Raw genomic sequence first — 21,901 nt, 5'->3', positions numbered from 1 at the left:
TTACTATTTAACAGTTCTGCAGCCATGAATTCAAAATGGGGCTCAACTTGATCTATAAAAATGTGGTGCCAGAAAAGGGAATTTATTAAAGGAAATTGAAAATACAAGGTTTATTTCCTTTCCCCTACACAGTCATTTTCAAGCACAAATCTTTTTGTCTCAATTTGCAAACGTGTAACATTGCTCCCTCTTCTGCAGTAACTAAAGTTATGGTACTCAGACTTCCCTGAGGTTTTAACATTTCAGGAAAGTAAGGAAGGTTGATGACAGGACAAGTGACATGATATGAAATGTACTTTGTGTAGGCTGCCAAACGTCAGTGCTGTATTCCAACTGAAATTTAGACCCATTGTGAAGGGAAATTACATGAAAATGATATATAGATGGTACCCAACGCCGAGTGAATTAGCAAATATGTACAAATCTGAATTAGGTATGTGTTGGAAATATAAAGAGGCAGAAGGAATGTTTTATCAAATGTGGTAGACATGAAGAATAGTTAAGGATTATTGGGAAATGATTTAGAATGAGATGAAAAAATTGTTTAAAAGAACATTTCCCCCCCCCAAAAAAAAACCCCCAGAGACATTTCTTCTAGGAATAGAGCAGACAGAAGTTCCCAGGGGCCAGAAAAAAGTGTGTATTCAACTACAGCAGCTAGGATTTTGGATTTTGTTAGCCCAAAAATGGACGGTGGGAAAGGTCCCAAAGGAGGAATGGCATCTTAAAAGGATGGAGTATGCAGTTAGCAGGTCTAAAGCAGAATAAGAGAACAAGAAGATAGAGTTCATAGAGAAATGGAAAATATTTGTGGAGTATCTGGAAAATAACTGTAAACAAGTGTGTGTAAAAAAGTTAGCAGGATTAAGGTAAATTCAACAGTATAATCTACAGCAGGCACCCCCAAACTTGGCCCTCCAGATGTTTTGGGACTACAACTCCCATCATCCATAGCTAACAGGACCTGTGGTCAGGGATGATGGGAATTGTAGTCCAAAAACAGCTGGAGGGCTGAGTATGGGGATGCCTGACAGACAGTAAATAGAGGTAATATGTAAAGGGGGGGAATTAGATGGTTGGAATAGAATATGAAGGAATAATGGGAAAATTAAAAGAACAATGGGAGGAGGAGAAGCCAATGAATGTACTCTCTTATTGGATATTTTATTGTGGAAAATGTATAACTGAAAATTGTAAATATATATGAAATTTAGACCCATTGATTTTAATGGGCTTAAAAGGTGCAAAGACCTGTGCTTGATTATGGTCTGCATGCACCTGTGCCAGCATGAAATTTATTGGAGTATCAGTCAATAACAGAGTGATCTTAAGTCTTGGCCAGGAAGCAACGGGGGCAGTAAGAAATGGTGGAGCCCTCTGAAACCCTGCTCCCCACCCCAACCAGGATGGCACAGCACAGGGACCCCATCTCAGAGCATTGCTTGCACCATAATTTGAAGACCAGCAGGTGGAGATGTCTTCTGGATCTTAACCCCCTCTACCAGTGTGGATCAGGGTTTGGAGCTCTAGCCTAATTCCACTTTCACCATCTCACAAAGCATGAACTATGTCACAGACAGATACACCAGCATAGATATTAAGAACTGGAGTGCCAATGTATTTTATTGTGCGAGTTTGGGTATGTGAAAACATCTCACTTTGGCTTTTCAACAGCACAGAAAGGCAGAGGCTCCTGATGAACCAGACTAATCTTGAAAGCAGAAATCAGTCCTTAAGTCTGGTTGATGCTGTTTCCCACTACTGTCTCAATGTTCACAACCAAGCTTAATCAGAGCGGCAAAAAGCACTTCTCAGACCTGGTACTCTTAATATATCGAGCATACTTTAATCTCTCCCTTTTATAAAATAATCTCTCTTTTCTAGTAATTCCCCTTGTCTGCCTCTCCTCCTTCTCCTCCTCCCCCTCCCCCTTCGCTGACTCTTGTTGGTCCAGTCCACTCCTGGTAAGTAGAAACCGGTTCTCCTGCATTGTTGTCTAGTTGCGACATCTGGTCTACTGCGGTGAACTGTCCCGATGACGTCCTCAATGAACTTGAGCTTGGCTCCTCTCTGCTTCGCCAAACTTTTGTTTGCCAGAACATTTTGACAGCAGCCCTACGAGATAAGCCGCAACCAGATCATAAGGCAAACGCCACCTGTCTTTGTGTCATTTTTAAAAAGCAGGCTAGAGACAGAAAATACTTTTTTTAAAGTCTTGAATAAAGGTTAAGGGCATAGCTGTCAACGTTTCCCCTTTTTTAAAGGGAAATGCCCTTATTCCAAATAGGATTCCTCGCAAGAAAAGGGAAAAGTTGACAGCTATGGTTAAGGGTTGCATCACTTCCAATGGTGTATACAAGCTTTTCTTCTGCCCTGTTCTTGACTTCTGGTCAGAAAACGGTTCTACCTCTAAACCTTGTTCACCAGAGGAGTGTATGCACTATGAGTAATGGAACAGATGAAGCCGCCTTATACCAAAGGTTCATCCACACTTGTCCCATGTGTGGGTCTGAGTGGTTTCCCCCTTGCCCTGCTCCTTTCCCAGGAAAACCCCACTTTTTAGTGCTAAATCAGAGCAAACATCAATCTGGAGAAAACCTAAATAGCTGTTTGCTCTGACTGAGCACTAAATAGTGGTTTTCAATGAGCAGGGGTTGCAAGCAAAAGGACAAGAAGAAGTGGGGACAAGCCCTGGATTGGACAATTGGTCCACCTAAGACTGAGCCATGCAAAGCATCATCTTTCCCCTTTATCTCTCTAAAAAAGGTATTTTCAGTCTTCAGCCAAACAGACAGCATACTATAGCACAAACCTTATCACATTAAAATGAAAGCAATGCTTTTCAACCATTCTTCGAATGTCACTCTAGATACAGTACTGGCATTTAAACTCTTGACCTCTCCACTTCTAATGCTCTTGTTTCCTCCTATTCTACTTCTCACCCTTTCCATGCCTCATGAGCCAATTTCCCCACCAGCAGCTTCCTTTATTCATTTCTTCCATTTTTCTGCTTTCAATCTGCCATGATGCTTCCTGTATCTGGAACAGTTCCTCTTCCCCTTTAAAGGTCTCCTCAGGGTTTTGTTTTGTTTGCAATGCCTTTGCTAGTTTTGCAGGTTCACCTATCCTTTACTGTTTGTTACCAGCTAAACCAGATTCATAACTGCATCTAGAAGGGACGTGGCTGGCGCTGTGGGTTAAACCACAGAGCCTAGGACTTGCTGATCAGTAGGTTGGCGGTTCGAATCCCCGTGACGGGGTGAGCTCCCGTTGCTCCTGCCAACCTAGCAGTTCGAAAGCATGTCAAAGTGCAAGTAGATAAATAGGTACCACTCTGGCGGGAAGGTAAACAGCGTTTCTGTGCGCTGCTCTGGTTCGCCAGAAGCGGCTTAGTCATGCTGGCCACATGACCCAGAAGCTGTATGCTGGCTCCCTTGGCCTATAGAGCGAGATGAGCGCGCAACTCCAGAGTCGGCCATGACTGGACCTAATGGTCAGGGGTCCCTTTACCTTTACCTGCATCTAGAAGCCCCTGGCCAGCCTTATAAAAGAAGTTACATAAAACAATTGCTCTGGGAGACAGATTCTTGAGTGGGGCACCTCTTGCTATGAATGTCATTTTGCACCAAGCAACTATGTGTGGAATTGTTCTTGTCTTCCCACCTAAAGTATGGAGATGCTTGTAGGTGGCACCGTTAGAAAGCCTGCTTTCACGCCTCATTGCCAGAGTGTATGTCTGCCCTAGTACCCTCCTTTTACACAAAATATTTGTACTGTACTGCATATAATTTCTGGAGTTCTTACATCATCATATATAATCTCCTGACCAGTACTGTACTTGGCTTCTACAACATAAATGCCATAAACTGAAAGCACATGACACCCTCCCAAAGAATCCTGGGAACAGTGGTTTGCCCTGCACAGAACTACAATTCCCAGCACTCCTTAACAAACTACATCTCCCAGGATTCTTTGGGTGATGTAATTTGCTTTAAAAGGTATGGTGCTTGTTGCAGCCATAATGTGACAGTTCGTTTTTACCCAACTGCAAAGTCTGTTTCAGTTTAACACTGTTTACCTACCAATTAAGGATGATGAAGATTATTGCGAAGACCACGCCAACACAAACAATAACTCCAGTTATGAGGACAAACACCAAAACTATATCTGTATTTGGCTTCTTCAACCTTCTTGTTTCTAATTCTAAAGAAAGGCAAAAGTGTTATTATGGAAATGTTGGTAAACAGAATTTTGAAAAGGATGAAAATAAAAAAGGGTTCTTTTTAAACATGCTTTGTTATGTTTTATAGAAATATCCACTAAGTTTTTCTGTGACATAAGAAAGCAATTCTAAATTGTACAAAAGGTGCATCTTTTAAAAGGCAGGCATCACAAGGCAGACCATTATGCACTATAAACTTAAGCAAAACTGTTATGTCACTACCATGTACCATCCCTGTGCACAGTTTGAAAGAGTGCAACACACCAGGAAAGATTAAGAGCACAGCAGCAGAAATTTCAAAGAACCGACATATGGAGGAACGAAACAAGTAAATAAGCACAAGAACTTAGAACATCACTTCTATTTACAAAAGAGACACAGTATATTGCAGTAGACCTTTAAAATGCTCTTATATAACATGCTAACGAGTGTAAGGTTAAGATAGCTTATGTAAATAAAATGTTGATCATCAGAAGTAATAAAATTTAGCCGCAGATTGAAACAGTAAGATTTAAAGGGGTAGGTCCAAATAATGCCTCTGAGTAAAGCAACCCTTGGAAAATGTATGTACCCACCAGCTGATGACTTAGTTCCTGAAACCAGATAAATCAGCCAAGGAAACTTTCAGACATCATACCTAGTGATGATTATTTTCACCTACTAGTGGAGCTGCCCTGGTTTGGTGGAAGGTGAATTAAAAACCAGCACCAGCGTGTTGTCATACATATCATTGTTGGTCACCATGGGGTGGAAAGAAATGTGGCAAAGAATAAGGCATTAAAAAAAAAATATCACAGGTAAAGCCTTCCTGTGGTTGATGCTCGCCTAACTACATGCATGCAGAAAGCGTGAGCAGTTGCACTCTAGCCTTCTCAGGACAACCTAGTTTCCTATGCACAACTTACTTTGCTTTTACGTACTGCTGTTCTGTTTTTTATTTTTAAGTGATAGCTCCAGGACGGCTGCACCATAACCATGCAAACAAGCCCACAAATATTATTAACGTGCACTCTTATTTTATTTTTTTGTTACTAAGCTGATTGAACCCTAGTATCCTGCATTTCCTTTCAGGGAGGGGGACAGGGAATTGTCTTCTGCCAAGTGAGCTAGCGCTGGAGGGGTGGCACTGTGTTTCCGTGCAGGTTGTGGAGGAAGGTGCTTCCCTTCCACCATGGCCAGCACAAAAACTGAACAGGGTGGCAGAGAAGGAATAAATTGTCCCCTGCACTGGGACCAGCATGGAAATGCAGAGGAAGAGACAGTGTAACCTAGCCCTCCGCCAGCCTCCTGCAAGCCCCCTCCTCAGCAGACCTCTTGCAATAAAGGAAAGCGATAGGGAAATGCGCCAGGAATTGTGGGACAACACTTGCTTGGTGCAACTGTAGTGTAACCTCCCCACCAACAGATCAGAATGAATGCTTGTTAAATAGCAGGCCCTGTCTAATCTCTCCGCAAACAAATGAGGCTTAATGCTCATTAAGCAGGTAGCAAGGAGGCAACCTCACCCACTTGCAGGGAATTCCTTGCTGTCTGGCAACCAGGTGAGCAGTTAGGCAGAAGGTTGCTGCATTTAACTTCTTCTGAACATGCTGTTTGTTTGTTTGTTTGTTTGGTAGATTTTTACCCTGCCTCTCAATATTTTAAATGCATCTCACAAATAAAACTTAATTTTAAAATTCATTGTGAGAATACCTCCCTGCACCAAGGTATCAAATAAAATAGTGTTCACCTGTAGTATATATTTTCTGAGCTGCTATAAACAATCGAGTGTGCTAGCAGAACACAATCCTTTCTGTTTCTGAACTAGGATTTATAACCATACAATATTACACAGAGATTCTCCTAAACCCTTTTCTTAAGGCCTCCAAAGGCTTGAGATTCTGGCAGGAGGCAGGAAATGTCTGCTAGTACAGAATGTAGCATAATGAATTCCTGCTTCTAAACACTACTGTAAATACCGTGGAATAATCCAGCAAGCAAGATGACCTAGTTTGCAACACTACCTAGTTCACAATACTGCATTCTCACAGTTCAAAGTAAACTCCCCCCCTTGTGCAAATGACGTCAGGTCTCTTAAAAGGAACAGAATGCCAAGACAGACTTTTTGTTCCAAAATCATTAGAATTCTTTTATCTTTAGAGGAGGGATAGCATGGGAAAGACTGCATTACTGGAAACAAACCAATGTTTTCTATATAAGCTCAATTTTAGTGTGTTAACTCCATCCTGAATAGAAAAGGAGGCGGCTGCAGCCCCACAAGGAAAATGAGACAGAAAGGGGGAGGCGGCAACACAACAATGTGCTCAAAACAGAAAATATAGAACAATATGGCTTGCCAAACACATTTTGATGTGTCACATTATTCAGAGGCAAGACGATCTTAAGGCCAAACTACATGTTACAATAGCACGCTCCCTCTCTCTCTATATATATATCTGTGCTTTCAAGTTTCTTAAAAACCAGAATGCTAGCATGGGAAGAAGGGGTTATATTAGCTTTTGTCCTTAACTAGGTGCTGACTTGCATAAGAATAAGGTTGCCATGGAAGTGTAGGAGACACACACACAAACTGGAAGTGTAAGGGGCTAAAGGTGAACTGGAATAATAGGAGGTGGCCAAGAGGGACACCCCTGGCCCTCTAGACTTAATGATGCAGGTAGGGAGCTAATTTAACATGTGCTGTGGTCCTTCTCTTGCTATCTTCTTGGAGCAGTTTACTGAGTACATGCTCTTTCTTGAGCATCATTCTGAGTAAGTTGCTTGCACTTCACAGGGCAATGTGCTGCAATGCCGTAGCCCCTGCCTGCGCAGGAAATGACCTGAATGAAAGCTACTCTACAAAAATTGCCTCTGCACAGCCAACTGGATAGCACGTCCATGTGGGTGACACTATCCTTTCTGAAAACTGGCCAGCTGCTGCCTCCACCTCCTCCCCTGTTGTTGCCAACACACACTCACTCGCTCACACGGGTGATGGCACAAGGAGCACGCTCTGGATCTTGTCTGGCTGTCTCTTCCCATGGCAAGAGGAGGCGAATAATCCCCTCCACTTACAACACACTCCCTCCCACACAGAACTATTATCAGAAAACATGAATAAACTGCCTTATGTCACTGGTTTTGTCAGAAGTAAGCTAAGAACCAAAATAGGCTGGAGTATGGAACAGAGCAACCGTGCAGTAGAAAGGTTGCCTGATGCAGAATACCATTAACAATTACGGTGATTTTCTTTGCAATAGCCAGAAGAAGTTGAAAAGACATGGAGGGCAGGGTTTCCAATTTCTGCTGAGAAGAACCAGGACCTATGAGCCTAGGTCTCTGCTGAAAACCAAACAGAGAACCTCACCAATGATGAGGAATTAATAGAGCATTAATGAGAAACGAATTATCCTGTGCAAAATACTCCTTAAGGATAGCTCTTAGTTTATACCAACTTTATCCTAACACACACACACACACACCCCTTAGAAACTGGAGCAATTGTTCATGTAGATTCTTCCTGCTCTTTTGACACACCTATCCACTCATCTCCCTGTTGTCTCCAAAACTACACTAAAAATTGCTGCAACACACATTTTGAGCAAGAACACAGTTATAATCTCTTATAGGAAAGTTTCCCACCAGGCACAACATTATATCATTTACACACCACCTGAGAATAAAGTGCTACCATCCCTCCTATAGTTCCTTTTTTAAAAAAAGTCCTCGATTTTTAATGCAAGATGTCATCACTTGAATTAATTCCTGCCTTCTTTTCTCCGAAAGGAGATTCTATTTGCAGAGTGTGCAATTGAGTCTAGATTCAGTTTCCAAGCTAATGTCATTATAGGGGTCCTAATGGTATGAAGAACCATTAGCAACAGAAGAGAGCCCAAAGCAGCTCTGTTCTGATAGCAGATTGTTCTGATAATCCAGTTTTCTTCTCCACCTCCCAACTCTTCATTTCAAGAGACGGCGGCTCTCAGCAATCATTGCTACAGGGGTGTATATGCATGCATATGTATGTGGCTTTGGCAGACACACAAATGTTTAGGATGGGGCTGTACCAATGGCAGCACCACTGAAGTGTCATGAAAAATGACACACACCATCAGGGATGTGCACTAGCTTCACAAGCTGATGCATCAGTGCAAATGCTCAGGACAGGAATAGGTGAGCAAGGATCAGAAGAAGCCAACAGACACAGCTCAACAGTTGAGGGCTGACATTCTATCCATGAAGACACAGCAGCCCAGATTAAATGCATTTTGAAGCTGACCAAACAATGCTTTTTACTGGTCTCTGGGATTCATGAGTTACTCAGTAACAAGAAGATAAGCAAAGACCTACTGGCTCAGACCATTGATAAAAGTAGCCCATTATACAGTCTTTCTTAACAGCAACCAGTTTATCTAATAGAACCAGATAGTAACAGGGGAAATAATTCCTTGTTTTATCCCTAATTTCCATCAACATGAATTTGAGAATTCATAGTAACTAATTTCAGCCAATGTATGTTGATATTCCATTCCTATTTCTTTTTAGCAGAGTATAGGGAAAGCCTTGATCTTCATTTCAATCAAATGGAGAAGAAAATATATATTGGAACCTGTAGGCTTTAGAAGGAGAAACATCCATGAGAAATATTCCCCATCCCTCTCTAGTCCCAGTAATTATTCACCTATGTTTGCCCTTTCGGTTTATGCTTTGAGATCGAGGTAGCCTTAATTAAGAGGAATTACAGGCTGCCTTTTCCTTCAGAAACCAGAGGCCGGTGGATACTATTGAGAGTCAGGCCTTAGCAACTGCTTGCTCCTTACAGATTCTGTGGTTCAGAGATCCAGCATGGGTCTCGAAGGTACAGCTATGCATCGGCACAAATTCAAAGGACAGTCAACCAAGGAAAAGCAACAAAGAAAACAAAGCACAAGACACAAGACAACACTGCATCAAAATAGGGCATTGGGTAATTTCCCTCATTTTTAAAAGTAAATTTAGTCCACTCTGTCAAATACTTAAATTATGCCATTTGCTACCAGATCCTTTAAACTAATGTCATCAAGGACTGATGAAAAAAACGTTGTACATAACTTCAAAATACCTATTAGAGCTGGGCAATATCTGGTTTGCAACATCACAATATATCACCAGCTAACCATTGTGATAGACCAATATATCATGAAGTCTGAAATAAGGATGGAGCTATGTAGAGGCATTGGCTGGCTTCACGTTTTCCCTACATCGTGATTGTTGCCGACGCCTGCTCTTGTGATTTGCTGCCTCCTCTAGGAGGCAGGGGAGAGCTGAGCCAGCAGAGTTAACAGGAGCTGCAGGAATTGAGAGAAGGATTGGCTGGCTTCATGGTTTTCCCCACATTGTGATTTTTGCATAGCGCGCACACACATACGTGAGAAGGTATTGTGCAGCCAGCAGGTTCCATGTCAACGTACTCTTTCAGCCCACTTGGTACGAAAAGTTGGGCCGCCCTGAATTTTAGCTATTTACTTTAAAAAACACATTTTTACAATTAGCAAATAAGGGGTAAACAAAAGACCAGCAAATGGAACAGGCCCTACAAATGTAAACAATATTTTAAAAAAATACAATCCTAAAACCAGAATAAAAACAACAATGACATCATATAACATAGCTTCCACAGAAAAGTTATCCCTCTAGCAACAATACAATCACATATATCTAATTGCGTAGTGATTCTTTTAAGTTTTTGTTTACCAGTCTGAAGGCCATTTTCCATTTCACAAAGTTCAGTTATGGGTGTGTGCTCATAAGGAGATTTCTGTTCTGCAAAGACATGTCTTTCTTGCAAACAGACACACATATCAACAGTGGCGTAGCGTGGGTTGTCAGCACCCGGGGCAAGGCAAGTAATTTGTGCCCCCTAACCCGTGGATTTGCGCCCCTAACCCGTGGATTTGCGTCCCCTAACCCTAACCCCCAGATGTTGCGCCCGGTGTGGCCGGCCCCCCCTGCACCCCCCACGCTACGCCACTGCATATCAATCATTTTCACGTTGATAAGATGGTGATTTTAAGAGAACCCCTTTTCAGGAACCCCTATAACCTCTGCTGCCTCGACCCAGTGGCATGGGTATTTTAACTGCAATAACACAGGGGAGAGAACTCTTGTGGGAGAAATGGGGGGAAATTATGATATTCTCATGCTGATGGGCTTCTTTGAAGCTCTGGAACTGATATCTACTCTGAGTGGTAAAATTCAAGATGACAGCTGCAAGAAGTACATCAGTTAAATCCTTACTCTGCAGCATTGAAAGATTACAACAGAGGGCCTGGGGAGAACTGAACAAGGTGTCAACAGCTGCTTCTGTTAAACTGCCTGATCTTTCTGTCTTTTGAAATCAGTGAGGGGGGAAAGCACAAAAGATATGCAGATTAATGCAGTACAGTAACAAATTAACAGATAAGGAAGTTTTAAAATAAATCAACATATATGTTTTTCAATTAAAACACTGCTTTTCCAAAACAGTCTGCTTGATATGGGTGCAGTGCATCAAGTGTTGGCAGTGAGTACATTGCCCAGTCATTTTAATGGAGTCTGCGCCATAGACACTATTCCCTCCGGCCTCAGCTTCCTGCAGAGTACAAGAAACATCACATGTTTACCGGATTGCTCCATTTGTAGTTTGCAAACTACAAGTGGAGAGTGAAGCTCTTCTCATAAAGATTAATTTAACATAAGCAACGTCTGACTAAATATTTATGAACTTCCATGAACTTACCAGCTGTTGTGTACACTGTATATTTTACAGATGCAATCAATTCATCGTTTTCTATTGTATCGCACTCAAACGCAACGGGGTGGGTATCTCTGTGTACCTCCAGAATAGCTGAATCATTAGGAAGAATGAGTGATTGCTATCAATTCAAAGGTGACAAAAAAGACAAAGTTGGATTATCTCATAACAAGGTATGTACTATGTGACAATTGGGGGGGGGGCTTTTCTTTCTTTCTTGGTGCTTCAGTGATCCCTCATGATATATCCTAAACCATAAACTATCTGTAATTCCCAACTTTTTATTTTCCCCTTCAGTTCTTCAGTGGATAGGCAATGTCGGGTGACCCATAAATTTTGGACGATTGTTAATTCTTCTCTGAAAAACACCAAATCTGTGTGGGACCAATTAAATGGAAAGCCTCTTCCATCAATATTGTTTCAAATTAAGAAAGGAATTGCATGATGACGTGATAAGCAGATTTTTTTCTAGGAAATGTCAGAAAGCAATGGCTTTCTTGTAACTTGCCATGCCCTCTCCCCTTCCATGCCCTGTTCTGGGAGTAGTTAAGGCTCAGAATTTGATTAAGGAAGGACAATTTTATCAATTTCCAGCATGGAGGAAGAAGTGCAATAGAAGTGTGGGTATATGGAGAGGTGTTTGTTACGCTTCAGCTCCTTGGGGAATGGGACCAAGGATGGTGGAGGGAAAGAGTGCTGCCTACCTAGATGAGGAGTACAACAAATTAAAAAATTAAGGTTTGGTTTGCTACACACCTTTTGATACACACTTGTATATCATGTATTTTCTTCTCTAAATTAGATGACAAATTTTGAGGGTATATGGATGCATATGGTGTAACTTGCCACGTATTGCAAAAGAGCCAGTTATGCTGTCACTGTGTTTGTGTGTGTGCATATTTGCTCTTCTGGATATCTCTTACTAAGCAGGAGTGACTCAGCTGCCAGAAGGTCAGGTGAGCACTGTTGCCACACCGCATCACCCACTACTGATACCTGGGTTTGTGAATAAGACAACAATGGCCTCATTTATGGCAGACTGCTGAGAGTGCGCGCACCCAAACCCACACACCCCACCTTGAGAGAGGCAATACATGTGCTATAATCTCATATCTCCAACTCAGTCTCTTCTCTCTTTTACTTAACTTTCCAAGAAGCTACTCATTCCACTTCAGGAAATGTGCAGTTTAGATTTTGGAACGTTTTCTCATTTTGCTTGGACTCTATTCCCTCCCATTTCCTTATGTGGCAATAGCTTATACCTATAGAATTTGTCATACCTCTCACATACTTCTTTTCCTCACCCAATCTTCTCTGGTGCTTGCCTTTTCTACAGCTTTAACATAATCATTTCTGCTCTCCTCTAAATGCACAACACACTTATTTGACTATCTTTGCTTTAAATCATGTATTCAAGTACTCTAGACCCTGACTTGCCATTTCTTTCCCCTTTTCAGGAGCTGCTGTTCTTTTGTAGCATACTACAACTCCAGATTAAAGAAACCAATGTGTCTTTTGGATGTATGTGTACATTGGTATACAAGTGTAGAAGAAAAAAAGAGCACATGGTAATGCAAGAGTCATTGGCGTAAGGTGAGCTCCAATATCTATTAATATTGTTCCACGCCACCTCAGTCTCTAATGAACGGTGCACAAGATTCCAGGAGTCTTGGCACTAAACCAGGGCTTGTGTTTCTTTTGGCAATGAGGCACAACGGAGGCTACAGTATCTTTATGATATATGGTTTATTTACACGTATACACAACCTGAAGCTTCAATGAAGGGGCTCACAGCAGCAGCACTCTAAAACATGCCAGCTTATTCCATAGTAGCATCAGCATCCTCCCTCTGCAGCCTCTCCTGCTCTGCAGGGCACATATCAGCTTAGCTACCCCTTGCTGCTTCCTGGTTACATCACTGCCAAGCCCTTCCCTAAACTAAGCTCTGTTTATCTACAGAGGAAGACTCCATAAATTCCCTTTCTAACACCTATTTCCTTTGAGCACCTTAAAGCTAAAGATGGTCACCTCACACAAAAAGTTTGCCTGACTTCATTAACATTTGTTGATTGGACTAGGATTACAATGTCCAATAGGAATGTCCCAGGAAGAAGTTTATCGGTGGGTCTATCACACCCCTTGCAATGCCTGAAAATACACACTAGGCTCTGGCTATTTCCTCCAAATAAATTATCTTTGACACCTCCAAACCTTAATTAAATTCTAGCATCTATAAATCTACAATATTATATGCAAATAAATACACTCTAGGAAGCCTAAGTTTATGTGGAATTGTTAGAAATAAAATCAGTTCAGTATACATTGCACAGGATGGAACTAGATTACTTACCTGGTCCGGAATCAACATTTTCCAAATGTATTGAAATCGATTTTCTGGCGGTACAAAAATACACGGTATCTTCACACTAGCAAGACTTTCAGAAATTGGTTTACCCCCTGCAGAACATAGTTTTTAAAGTCACTTTGTACCAATACTTACATTATTGTACACCTCAAAATACTAGGAACACCTCCACTAACAGAATGTGGTTAGAGGAATTATCATTTAATTATTATAAATTGCATGTTACTGGCTTTTATGTTTAAACCTGCTATTAACTAAGAAGCAATACAGGACATGTCACTTTTAAACCACCTCAGAATAAATGTATGGCATTTTGGAAATGATGCATGAATATTCACAGAAGCTAACTGGGAATAACGGTATCATTACATCATTACTCACATCCACAATCTGCTGGTCCTCTGCACTCTTCAACACGAACAATACACTTAGTTTCACCTCCAGGGCATCCATTGGTTAATATAACTTCTCGAATTCCAATACCTTTGATCAAGATGAAAAAGGTTTATTTCTCTTTCTCTGTGGTAGATACTCCTTTAAGTTCGCCTTCTAAAATCAAAACACTTTGGTCCCTGTCAAAGGCCTTCAGAAAAGCAGTTGTCTTCTTTATAACCAAAATTTAGAAGATACCACCCATTTGTGCCTGGGACTATTGTCTATTTAGATGATGGTAACCCATCCATTCCACAAGGTAAAAACTTTCTCCTTTCAGTTGAATTTTACATGCGCTTTCATTTTAATGCATTGCTAAAAACAAACAAGTTAATTAAAATTTAAATATCAACGCTAGCTTGCAGCCTCTGTGAACCTGGCCTTTCAAAGCCTCAACCATCTGGTGCCTGGAGCATTTTTGCTCTGATGAGCTCATTCCGATCAGGTGCTGAGCATCCTTAACTCTTATGGATACCAATGGAAAATTACAGTGCTGAATACCTTGCAGGATTTGGGCTTCTCAGGAAGGAGGTAAGTACTCTTGCAAATTAAGGAAATCTGATGTCACATTGATCTCACCTTGGTGCTAGCTTTAATTGGTGGATTCATCAACATAATCAAAGCTTTCTGAGGCGAGCTCAATTCTGATTGTTACTGTAGCCACATGTTAATGATATCTTCCATTTTAAGCAGTTTTAAATTATCCCCCCAAAATTAATGATAATAAAAGAGATTGCACTGCATAACTTCCACCTATCCGGTTTATTCAGGAAGAAATCCCACTGAATTAAAGGGCACTTACTTCCTAGTGAGTGTGTGGAAGGTTGCAGCCTACAGGGAAAAGAACTACCTATATGTAATTAAGATTAGATAAGAATTGCAGATCTCAGACATCAACATTTCACTTGGGAACTTCATGTTATTTTCAAAAACACAAACATATTCAACACAAGTGCTGTGTTTCTTTGCTTTTCTCTTTTTTCCTTCTGCCAAACACTGTGTACCCAGCTCATTCAAATGGCATGGCATGCGAGGGAGGAGAGAATAGTATGTTTAGTCCCAGTAAATACAGAATAGATTGCCAGCCGTTATAGAAATATTTTGTTTATTGAATAAGGAACGGAGATGGAAAAAAACCTTTTGTGACCTAAGCAGAATACAACCTATGCATATGAAAAAACCTTGTGGTGAGGTATTTTGCACCCCTAAATGCTTAGAAAACCTGATATATTTTGTAATATTTCTTATATGACATGTAACATTACCTCAAGTGGCAGACGGAACGAACAACACTTACTGGAAATGTTGCAAAACGAGAATCATGCTAAGCTGCTGAGAATTTCTCATTTCAAAGGTTAAGAAAACAGAGGTGTATATAGCAATGAACTGACATTTTTATTAAAGACATTTCTCTTCTTTTGGAGAGAGATTTTTTAAAAACTCACATAATGGGTGTATAATGGGTGATACTGGAGATACCTATAACAAAGGAAAACAATGGACACGCCTTCTCTTTTAGTCCTGAAACAGGGATGGACAAATGGACAGACTGTGTCTGTGTGTGTGTGTGTGTGTGTGTGTGTGTGTGAGAGAGAGAGAGAGAGAGAGAGAGAGAGTTGACAGTCTCCTTTTATTGGGCCACCAATCACTCTTAACCCCAACTCCAATCTCCCAGCTGTTCATGATTCCTTTTACTTCCACTATCCAAATTCCCTTGAAAACAGGAAGATACAAACTTCTGGGTAACAGTACAATCCTAGGGATTGAATTGTGATTGCAGAAAGATGGCTTCATCAGATCTGGAGTAAAGCATGGTGGGACTAGGAGCACTAGACTTTGACTAGGGAGGACTTTCTGCCTCTTAGCTCAAATTGTGAAAATCCTCTGTAACTGACACCACAGGGCAGTGGTGTAGTGTGGGTTGCCAGGGCCTGGGGCAAGGTGGAGTACTTGAATGGAGTATGCATGCGCATTCAACTGCCTAACGGGTATTTATATCACCCAAGAGATCATATTCACAGAGATAAAAAAAAGAAGAGTTGTACTGTTGTCTGGTGAGGTCATTTCCTGGTTTGCATGGAGAAGCCGTTTTCAATGGAGCCCAGTGATGGGTGCAGCTGTATTAAGGAAGCACTGGGTGTTGAAATTTTGCACCCTGAAGAATTTTGCACTTGAGGCAACCGCCCTTTTGCTACGTCAATGCAATAGGAAAGTTGCCTTAACTGCAGCTACCTGAATAGTAAATTTGGAGTTGTCATATATTTACAAAATATTTTCAGATATACTTGCACGACCAAGATGCAAATCCATAACAGAAGTGCATTCAAAGTGAGAAAATAGCCCTGGCTAAGCCTCTTTCCTGGTTTTGTCTTTGGGGGTAGAGAGCAGGAATAAACTTAGATCAATTTTCTAGGTGGCTAGATCTTATATGAGATGCCAGATTCTGTGTTCATGCAGTGAAATCATGGATGCAGGAAGCAAATATAGGCCAGGGGCAACAACCCTTGTGTAGGCTAAATTTAAATTTCAAGTCCTAAAAAGGTTGTTTCAGAAGATCTCAAGTTCCTTTGGTGTTTCACTATTTGGTTACTTTTTCTCCTTTTATTGCCTGGCAAGTTGGATATTTTTACCTCCATCCTGCTAATTTTCTCATTGGACGCATCTGAAGATCACGACAAGCCATTAACTGTGGCTTACCATGCACAAGCTTTGCTCCTCCTCACTTGTGCTGGAGAGATATAAGACATGATCCTTGGCTTAGCACTCCATCAAAAACAAGGTATTTGGGTTTATTGACTTTAATGAACATGGCCATTGAGATATTCATTCAAATTCCCTCAAACTAGCAATGTAATTTGCAATGAAGGTTGGATGTGAAATGGTATTAACAAGTCAACCTTTGGGGGGGGGGTTGGGGCTTTAATGAGGCATGCAGTTAAGTGGCATTAGACCACATCTAATCTGACAGCTTTATCAATAATAACGAAGAAGTTAATGAAGAACTATGTTAATTCAATTAAGTTAAGGTGCTACATTGAGAAGAAAGAAAGCATAGCCAAAAGGATTTAGAACAATTGATGGATGGAAGATAATTTAAAAATGGTTCAACTTGCAGCTACATAGTAAAAAAAGATGAAATAATGAATAAGAAAAAGAAAAAGTTAAGTTGAGCTGAATGGAAGGCTCATCCATACTGTTCTTTAATGTAGATAATGTACTTCCATTAATTCTCTGTTCTCTTTAGGACATTCTCCTCCACTTTCCCAACATAAATCTGGATTTTTTCACACCTTCTCCTTTTTGAAGCATCCCTGGTATGGTGTGGGATTTGGTAGAGAATGTCACATGGACAATGAATAATTAATGTTATATAGGAAGCTTATTATCCAAATTAGACATCAGTATAGATGAGCCCAGATTTTGGGATTTCAGCAGGGAGACAAGAGTTATAATTCAAGTTGATCATGTTGCTTTCCTGATCAGGTAAAAATGGGAATTGCACAAATCTATCTGACATTATTGTTATGAAGAAAAGCAAGACAACAAGTACAAAGTGCTTTAAGATACTGTATAAAATATAAACAACAGCATAGTATAAAACATTTTTTGAAAAGGAAGTGGAAAAAGCTAAGAGCACATGGGTAACACTGAATTCTAACAATTATCAAAAGGATATTGTGAATTTGCACAATTACCATAAATATATCCTGGGAAAAGCAATGAAACAGAGGCTTCTACACATTTCAGGGGAGGAGCAGTATTAAAGAAACATGGATTTGCTGAGATTTGGGGGAATGGACAGCAATGTAGCCTCTCTGCTATAGACCAAATTATAGATGTGGCTACCTTAAAATAAAATAACACTCTAAATGAGAGTGACACAATCAGTGAATGCAACTCTTTCATTATAACACCAACTGTTCGTATTTCTTTTTTAAATGTTACATTTATAATTAAAAGAACCCTGTGAATATATGGAGTGGGTAACTTAAAGTATGGAAACACTGCCAGAATGGAGAGCATTCTGCAAATTTTTCAAATTTTGAATAGGGAAGGGGTGCAAACTGTGCTTAGAAAAAAGTATTAACTTGAACAAAGAACATAAGAATAATATTAAAAATATTTACTGGCACAAAATAACAAAAATATGCTGCACTGATGGGGGAAGTAAACATTTCCTTTCTGATGACAAAGGCGTAACCATCAGGTTTATGAACATTTGTTTCTCTTGCGAACTACCTGAGAAACGAAGCCATTGTCAGAGATGCAACAACTATCCTATTTTTATTTGCTCTGCATGAACACAGGCATATTCGACTAGAAAATGGTTACCCTATTGGAGATCACTCTTTCCACTCATTTTTGAGACCTCAGCTACCTTTAGCACAGCTAATAAGCTGTATGATGAATACAACATACACTATTGCAGAGAATAAATTTGCTTTATAGGGTTGGAAATATTGTATGTGGGAAGACATCTGTGAGATGCATCAGGAGGTCTTTCAGCTTCTGAACGTTTCGCAGATGTTCACAAATAGAGAAAATTGTTACTCTGGTGAAGGCAGCTCCATGAGCCAATAAAGGAGCTTTTTTAAAAAAAAAGAGCCTGCAGGCTGTGAAATTAATAAAACAACAGATCTGACCTAAATTTATAATGACAATCAACTGGATTGTTTTTGTTAATTATAGTTATCAACAACTGAAATCAATGGAAGGTGAACGAGGGCATGCAAATTACAATGGTTCAACAGCTAATGTTAGTGTATTGTTCCTAAAAAGTTTCTTAAAAAACCAAAACCCACCCAATTATACTATGTTTTATCCATCTGCTTTTCTGCTTACCACATGTAACCGTGCATTCTCCAAATTCTACTTCCTTGAGTTGTGTCAGATTTGCTTCTGAAAAAGAAGTAAAATATAGGGTGAAATTCAACATTATGCTATTGCAAACGTTCTGTCTGCACAAGCATGTCAGCTTGAGAGGTGGAAAGATCCCTTCCCCCCTGTGATGTTCTGGAGGTTCTCCTAACCCCCTCAGAGCAAATTTTGGCAGGTGCAGGAAGAATGACGGGGCAGGAGGGGGGAAGCCCCATTGTGCAAGCCGAAGCCCTTATGCAAGACTTCCCATTGACAGGGTTTTTAGGTGACTCACCCACCTGTAGTTATGAAATTCTTCCCTAGTGCTTTTCACCTGAAGCATAACATTTTCTCATTCAGTGGAGCAATGGGAAAGAGACCAGGATTTCTGGAGCAATAAATTATACTAAAACAAATCAAGCTGGACACATCTCATTATTTAAATATTAACTGATTTTGAGAAATAGGGTGTACATCCCTACATGATAATTTATTTTTTAAATATAGTCCAGTAGGGAAATTGAAAAGCACATTATCTTTATTTCAGTGACTGGTGAATCACATTGTAAATATGTAGTAGAGATCATTATTATACTGCAGGATGCCTTACTTTTCAGCTTGCTAAATCAAAGCTATGTTATAATAATACAGTGGTACCTCGGTTTTCAAATGTAATTTATTCCAGAAGTCCGTTCAAGTTCTGAAACGTTCAAAAACTAACACTCAATAGCTGGCAGCTAGGTTTCAGGATCTTGCACACCGCGGAAGCCACATTGCATGTTCAACTTCTGAGGCGTGTTTGAAAACCGAAGCATTTTTTCCCAGGTTTACAGCATTTGAAAACCGAACTGTTTGTCAACAGAGATAGTCTAAAACCGAGGTGCCACTGTACAAGCCTATGCATGTTTACTCAGAAGTAAATCCTATTATGTTTAATGGCACAGACTTCCGGGTAAGTGTATATAGAACTGCAGCCTAACATCTAGTGGGGGAAAAAGTTATGTAAAAAGTTTTACACATGAACAATCATCATCGGAGAGTTAAAAACGTAATAAGAGCCTCCTGGATCAGGCCAATGGCCCATCTAGTCCAGCATCGTGTTCTCAGAATGGGCCAGGAGCAATATGTACACTGTCACAGTCTTGCAAGGATGGTCCACTTTTGGGCTTCAAAGCAAGTCCTTGCACAACGCTATCGCACTGACAGCGCATCCAATTCGTGACATAAAAGACGGCACGTGGCTCTCGCATCCCCGGGAGGGATGATTAAGCATTGACTTTTCAAAAAACAAAAAACCCGCGACTCTCACTCAGCCTGGCAAACAGCTGGCTCCACACGCGAAACACCTTCTCTTTGACCTAACATCGTTCTAGCTTCTCAAGGGGGGAAATGGGAAGGAACTTGCCGGGACCTGCAAAGAGCAGCAGCCGGGCGGCGCAGCGAGCGAAAAGGAAGCCGCCGGAGAGCCTCTGAGGCTGGAACTTGGCCCGGGGAAAAGAGAGGAGGAGGAGGCAGCTAGAAGCAGCAGTAGCAGCAGCCTCGCCGCGGGGCTGTTGCCTTAGGGGTGCGCTTTCGCCTGGAAAATTGCCAAAGGCCCGTTTACACAATGAAGACGGCGGAGGTGCACAGGCGGCCCTTCGCAACCGCCGACTGGGCTTCGAACAGAGGCGAGGGAGGCTCTCGCTGGTGGGAAAGGGCGCCTCTTTGCAGGCCGCCCTCCGCGGGCTCGACAGGCTCCGGACGTGGGTGAGCCGCTCGCCGCTCACCCGATTCCTCCAGATGCAGCAGCGGCTCCGACAAGGCCACATCGACCGAGATGGTGTCGTTGAAGGCGCCCGCGGGCTCGCTGGCCAGCAGCGTCAGGAGCAGGCCCACCCGGAGGACGAGCTTCCCCGTGCCCTCGGCCTTGCAGAACCCCATTTTCTGCAGCGCCCGCCGCGGCCTTTGCCCTCAGCCGAGCCCGCCGCGCGGAGGCGCTCGCAAAGGGGCAACCATTGAGGCGTCACAATGAGGCCTTGCTCAGCGTTCGAGCGGCACGCGGCGCTGGGAAGACGCGGGGGGCGAGGAAGGAGGAGGCCGCTCGCCCCGATCCTGCTTCTCTTCCTTCTCCCCACCCCGAAACTGGAAAGTCCCCCCCACACACACACATGCACACACGGTGGCAGCGCCTTCTCCCTATATGAAAGTATTTGGGGACCCCCTCCTGAGCCCATCCATCTATGGAGGTCTTCAGAAAATGTGCTTTGCGTCTTTACTGATCTCATAAACTCAAACCTCGCACCCTCGCAACCACCACCTTTTCTAAAACAGACTCCTGAACTGTCCTCACGATTTTTAGATAACACACTAATAATTCCTTTAAGAACCTAGTGCTTTCCCATAGCGCAGGAGGATTGACAGCCAAGGGAGTGGTATCTAATCTGCAGTGTCTCTGGAGGTGTTGCTCAAGTGTTTTCTCCCTGAGAAGCGCTTCGCAAGAATTGCACATAAACAGCAGACAAGTCAAAACAAAACCTGGGTCTCTCCACTTGCATATCCTGTATTGGTTTTTAACAGTTCTGGATTTAGAGCTTAGTCCTATACATGCCCACTCAGATTAAATTCCTTTGAGTTAAGTGGTAACTGTATAGAAATGCAACCATAGGCTTTTGTTTAGCATTTTGGAATACAGTGGTACCTCGAGTTACATACGCTTCAGGTTACAGACTCCGCTAACCCAGAAATAGTACCTCGGGTTAAGAACTTTGCTTCAGGATGAGGACAGAAATTGTGCAGCGGCGGCGCAGCAGCAGCAGGAGGCCCCATTAGCTAAAGTGGTGCTTCAGGTTAAGAACAGTTTCAGGTTAAGAACGGACCTCCAGAACGAATTAAGTACTTAACCCGAGGTACCACTGTATAACAAATGTGCTGGTTGTCTTGATTACTGAGTTTTGCTCAGTTAGCTTCTACTCGGCGTCCGAAATCTCATCAGGTCTTTGAGCTGACCCACCCATTGTGTCTGTTATGAGGCCTCTGGGTGCCCCAGAATTTCTAAACCCATTCATGTATGGATGGATCACTGCATTGTTGGCATGATTCTTTCACACCAGTATGAATCCTTTTTTGACTAATTGCAATGCGGTGTTCCACATAACTGACCTCTGCAGGGCATTCATAACTTGTAGTCATGTTAACTTTGTCAACACTTGCATTCTGAGTTTTCTTTCTGAAGTGTTTGTGGTCTCTCCATCTGACAGTAGAACAAATGTAGATGCCTCTGGCAGGAAGTAGGAAG

General features: G+C 41.7%; 1 protein-coding gene across 1 annotated transcript; it reads right to left on the bottom strand.

The window, feature by feature from the left end:
- Positions 1 to 1,605: 1,605 nt before the first annotated feature.
- SPACA1 (sperm acrosome associated 1) lies at positions 1,606 to 20,971 on the bottom strand. Its single transcript, XM_083497589.1, has 7 exons — positions 20,394 to 20,971; positions 18,613 to 18,669; positions 13,720 to 13,821; positions 13,324 to 13,430; positions 10,959 to 11,094; positions 4,083 to 4,203; positions 1,606 to 2,115 (listed from the first exon to the last, which is right to left on the bottom strand). Exons 1-7 carry the CDS (start codon positions 20,545 to 20,547, stop codon positions 1,881 to 1,883), a joined length of 912 nt encoding a protein of 303 aa, XP_083353715.1. The 5' UTR covers positions 20,548 to 20,971; the 3' UTR covers positions 1,606 to 1,880.
- Positions 20,972 to 21,901: the final 930 nt, after the last annotated feature.

This window comes from Podarcis liolepis, assembly GCF_965112155.1.
Source record: "Podarcis liolepis genome assembly, chromosome: 3".
NCBI classification, from domain to species: domain Eukaryota; kingdom Metazoa; phylum Chordata; class Lepidosauria; order Squamata; family Lacertidae; genus Podarcis; species Podarcis liolepis.
Note: the sequence above shows the minus strand (reverse complement) of the source record. Positions and strands in the feature narration are given on the sequence as shown.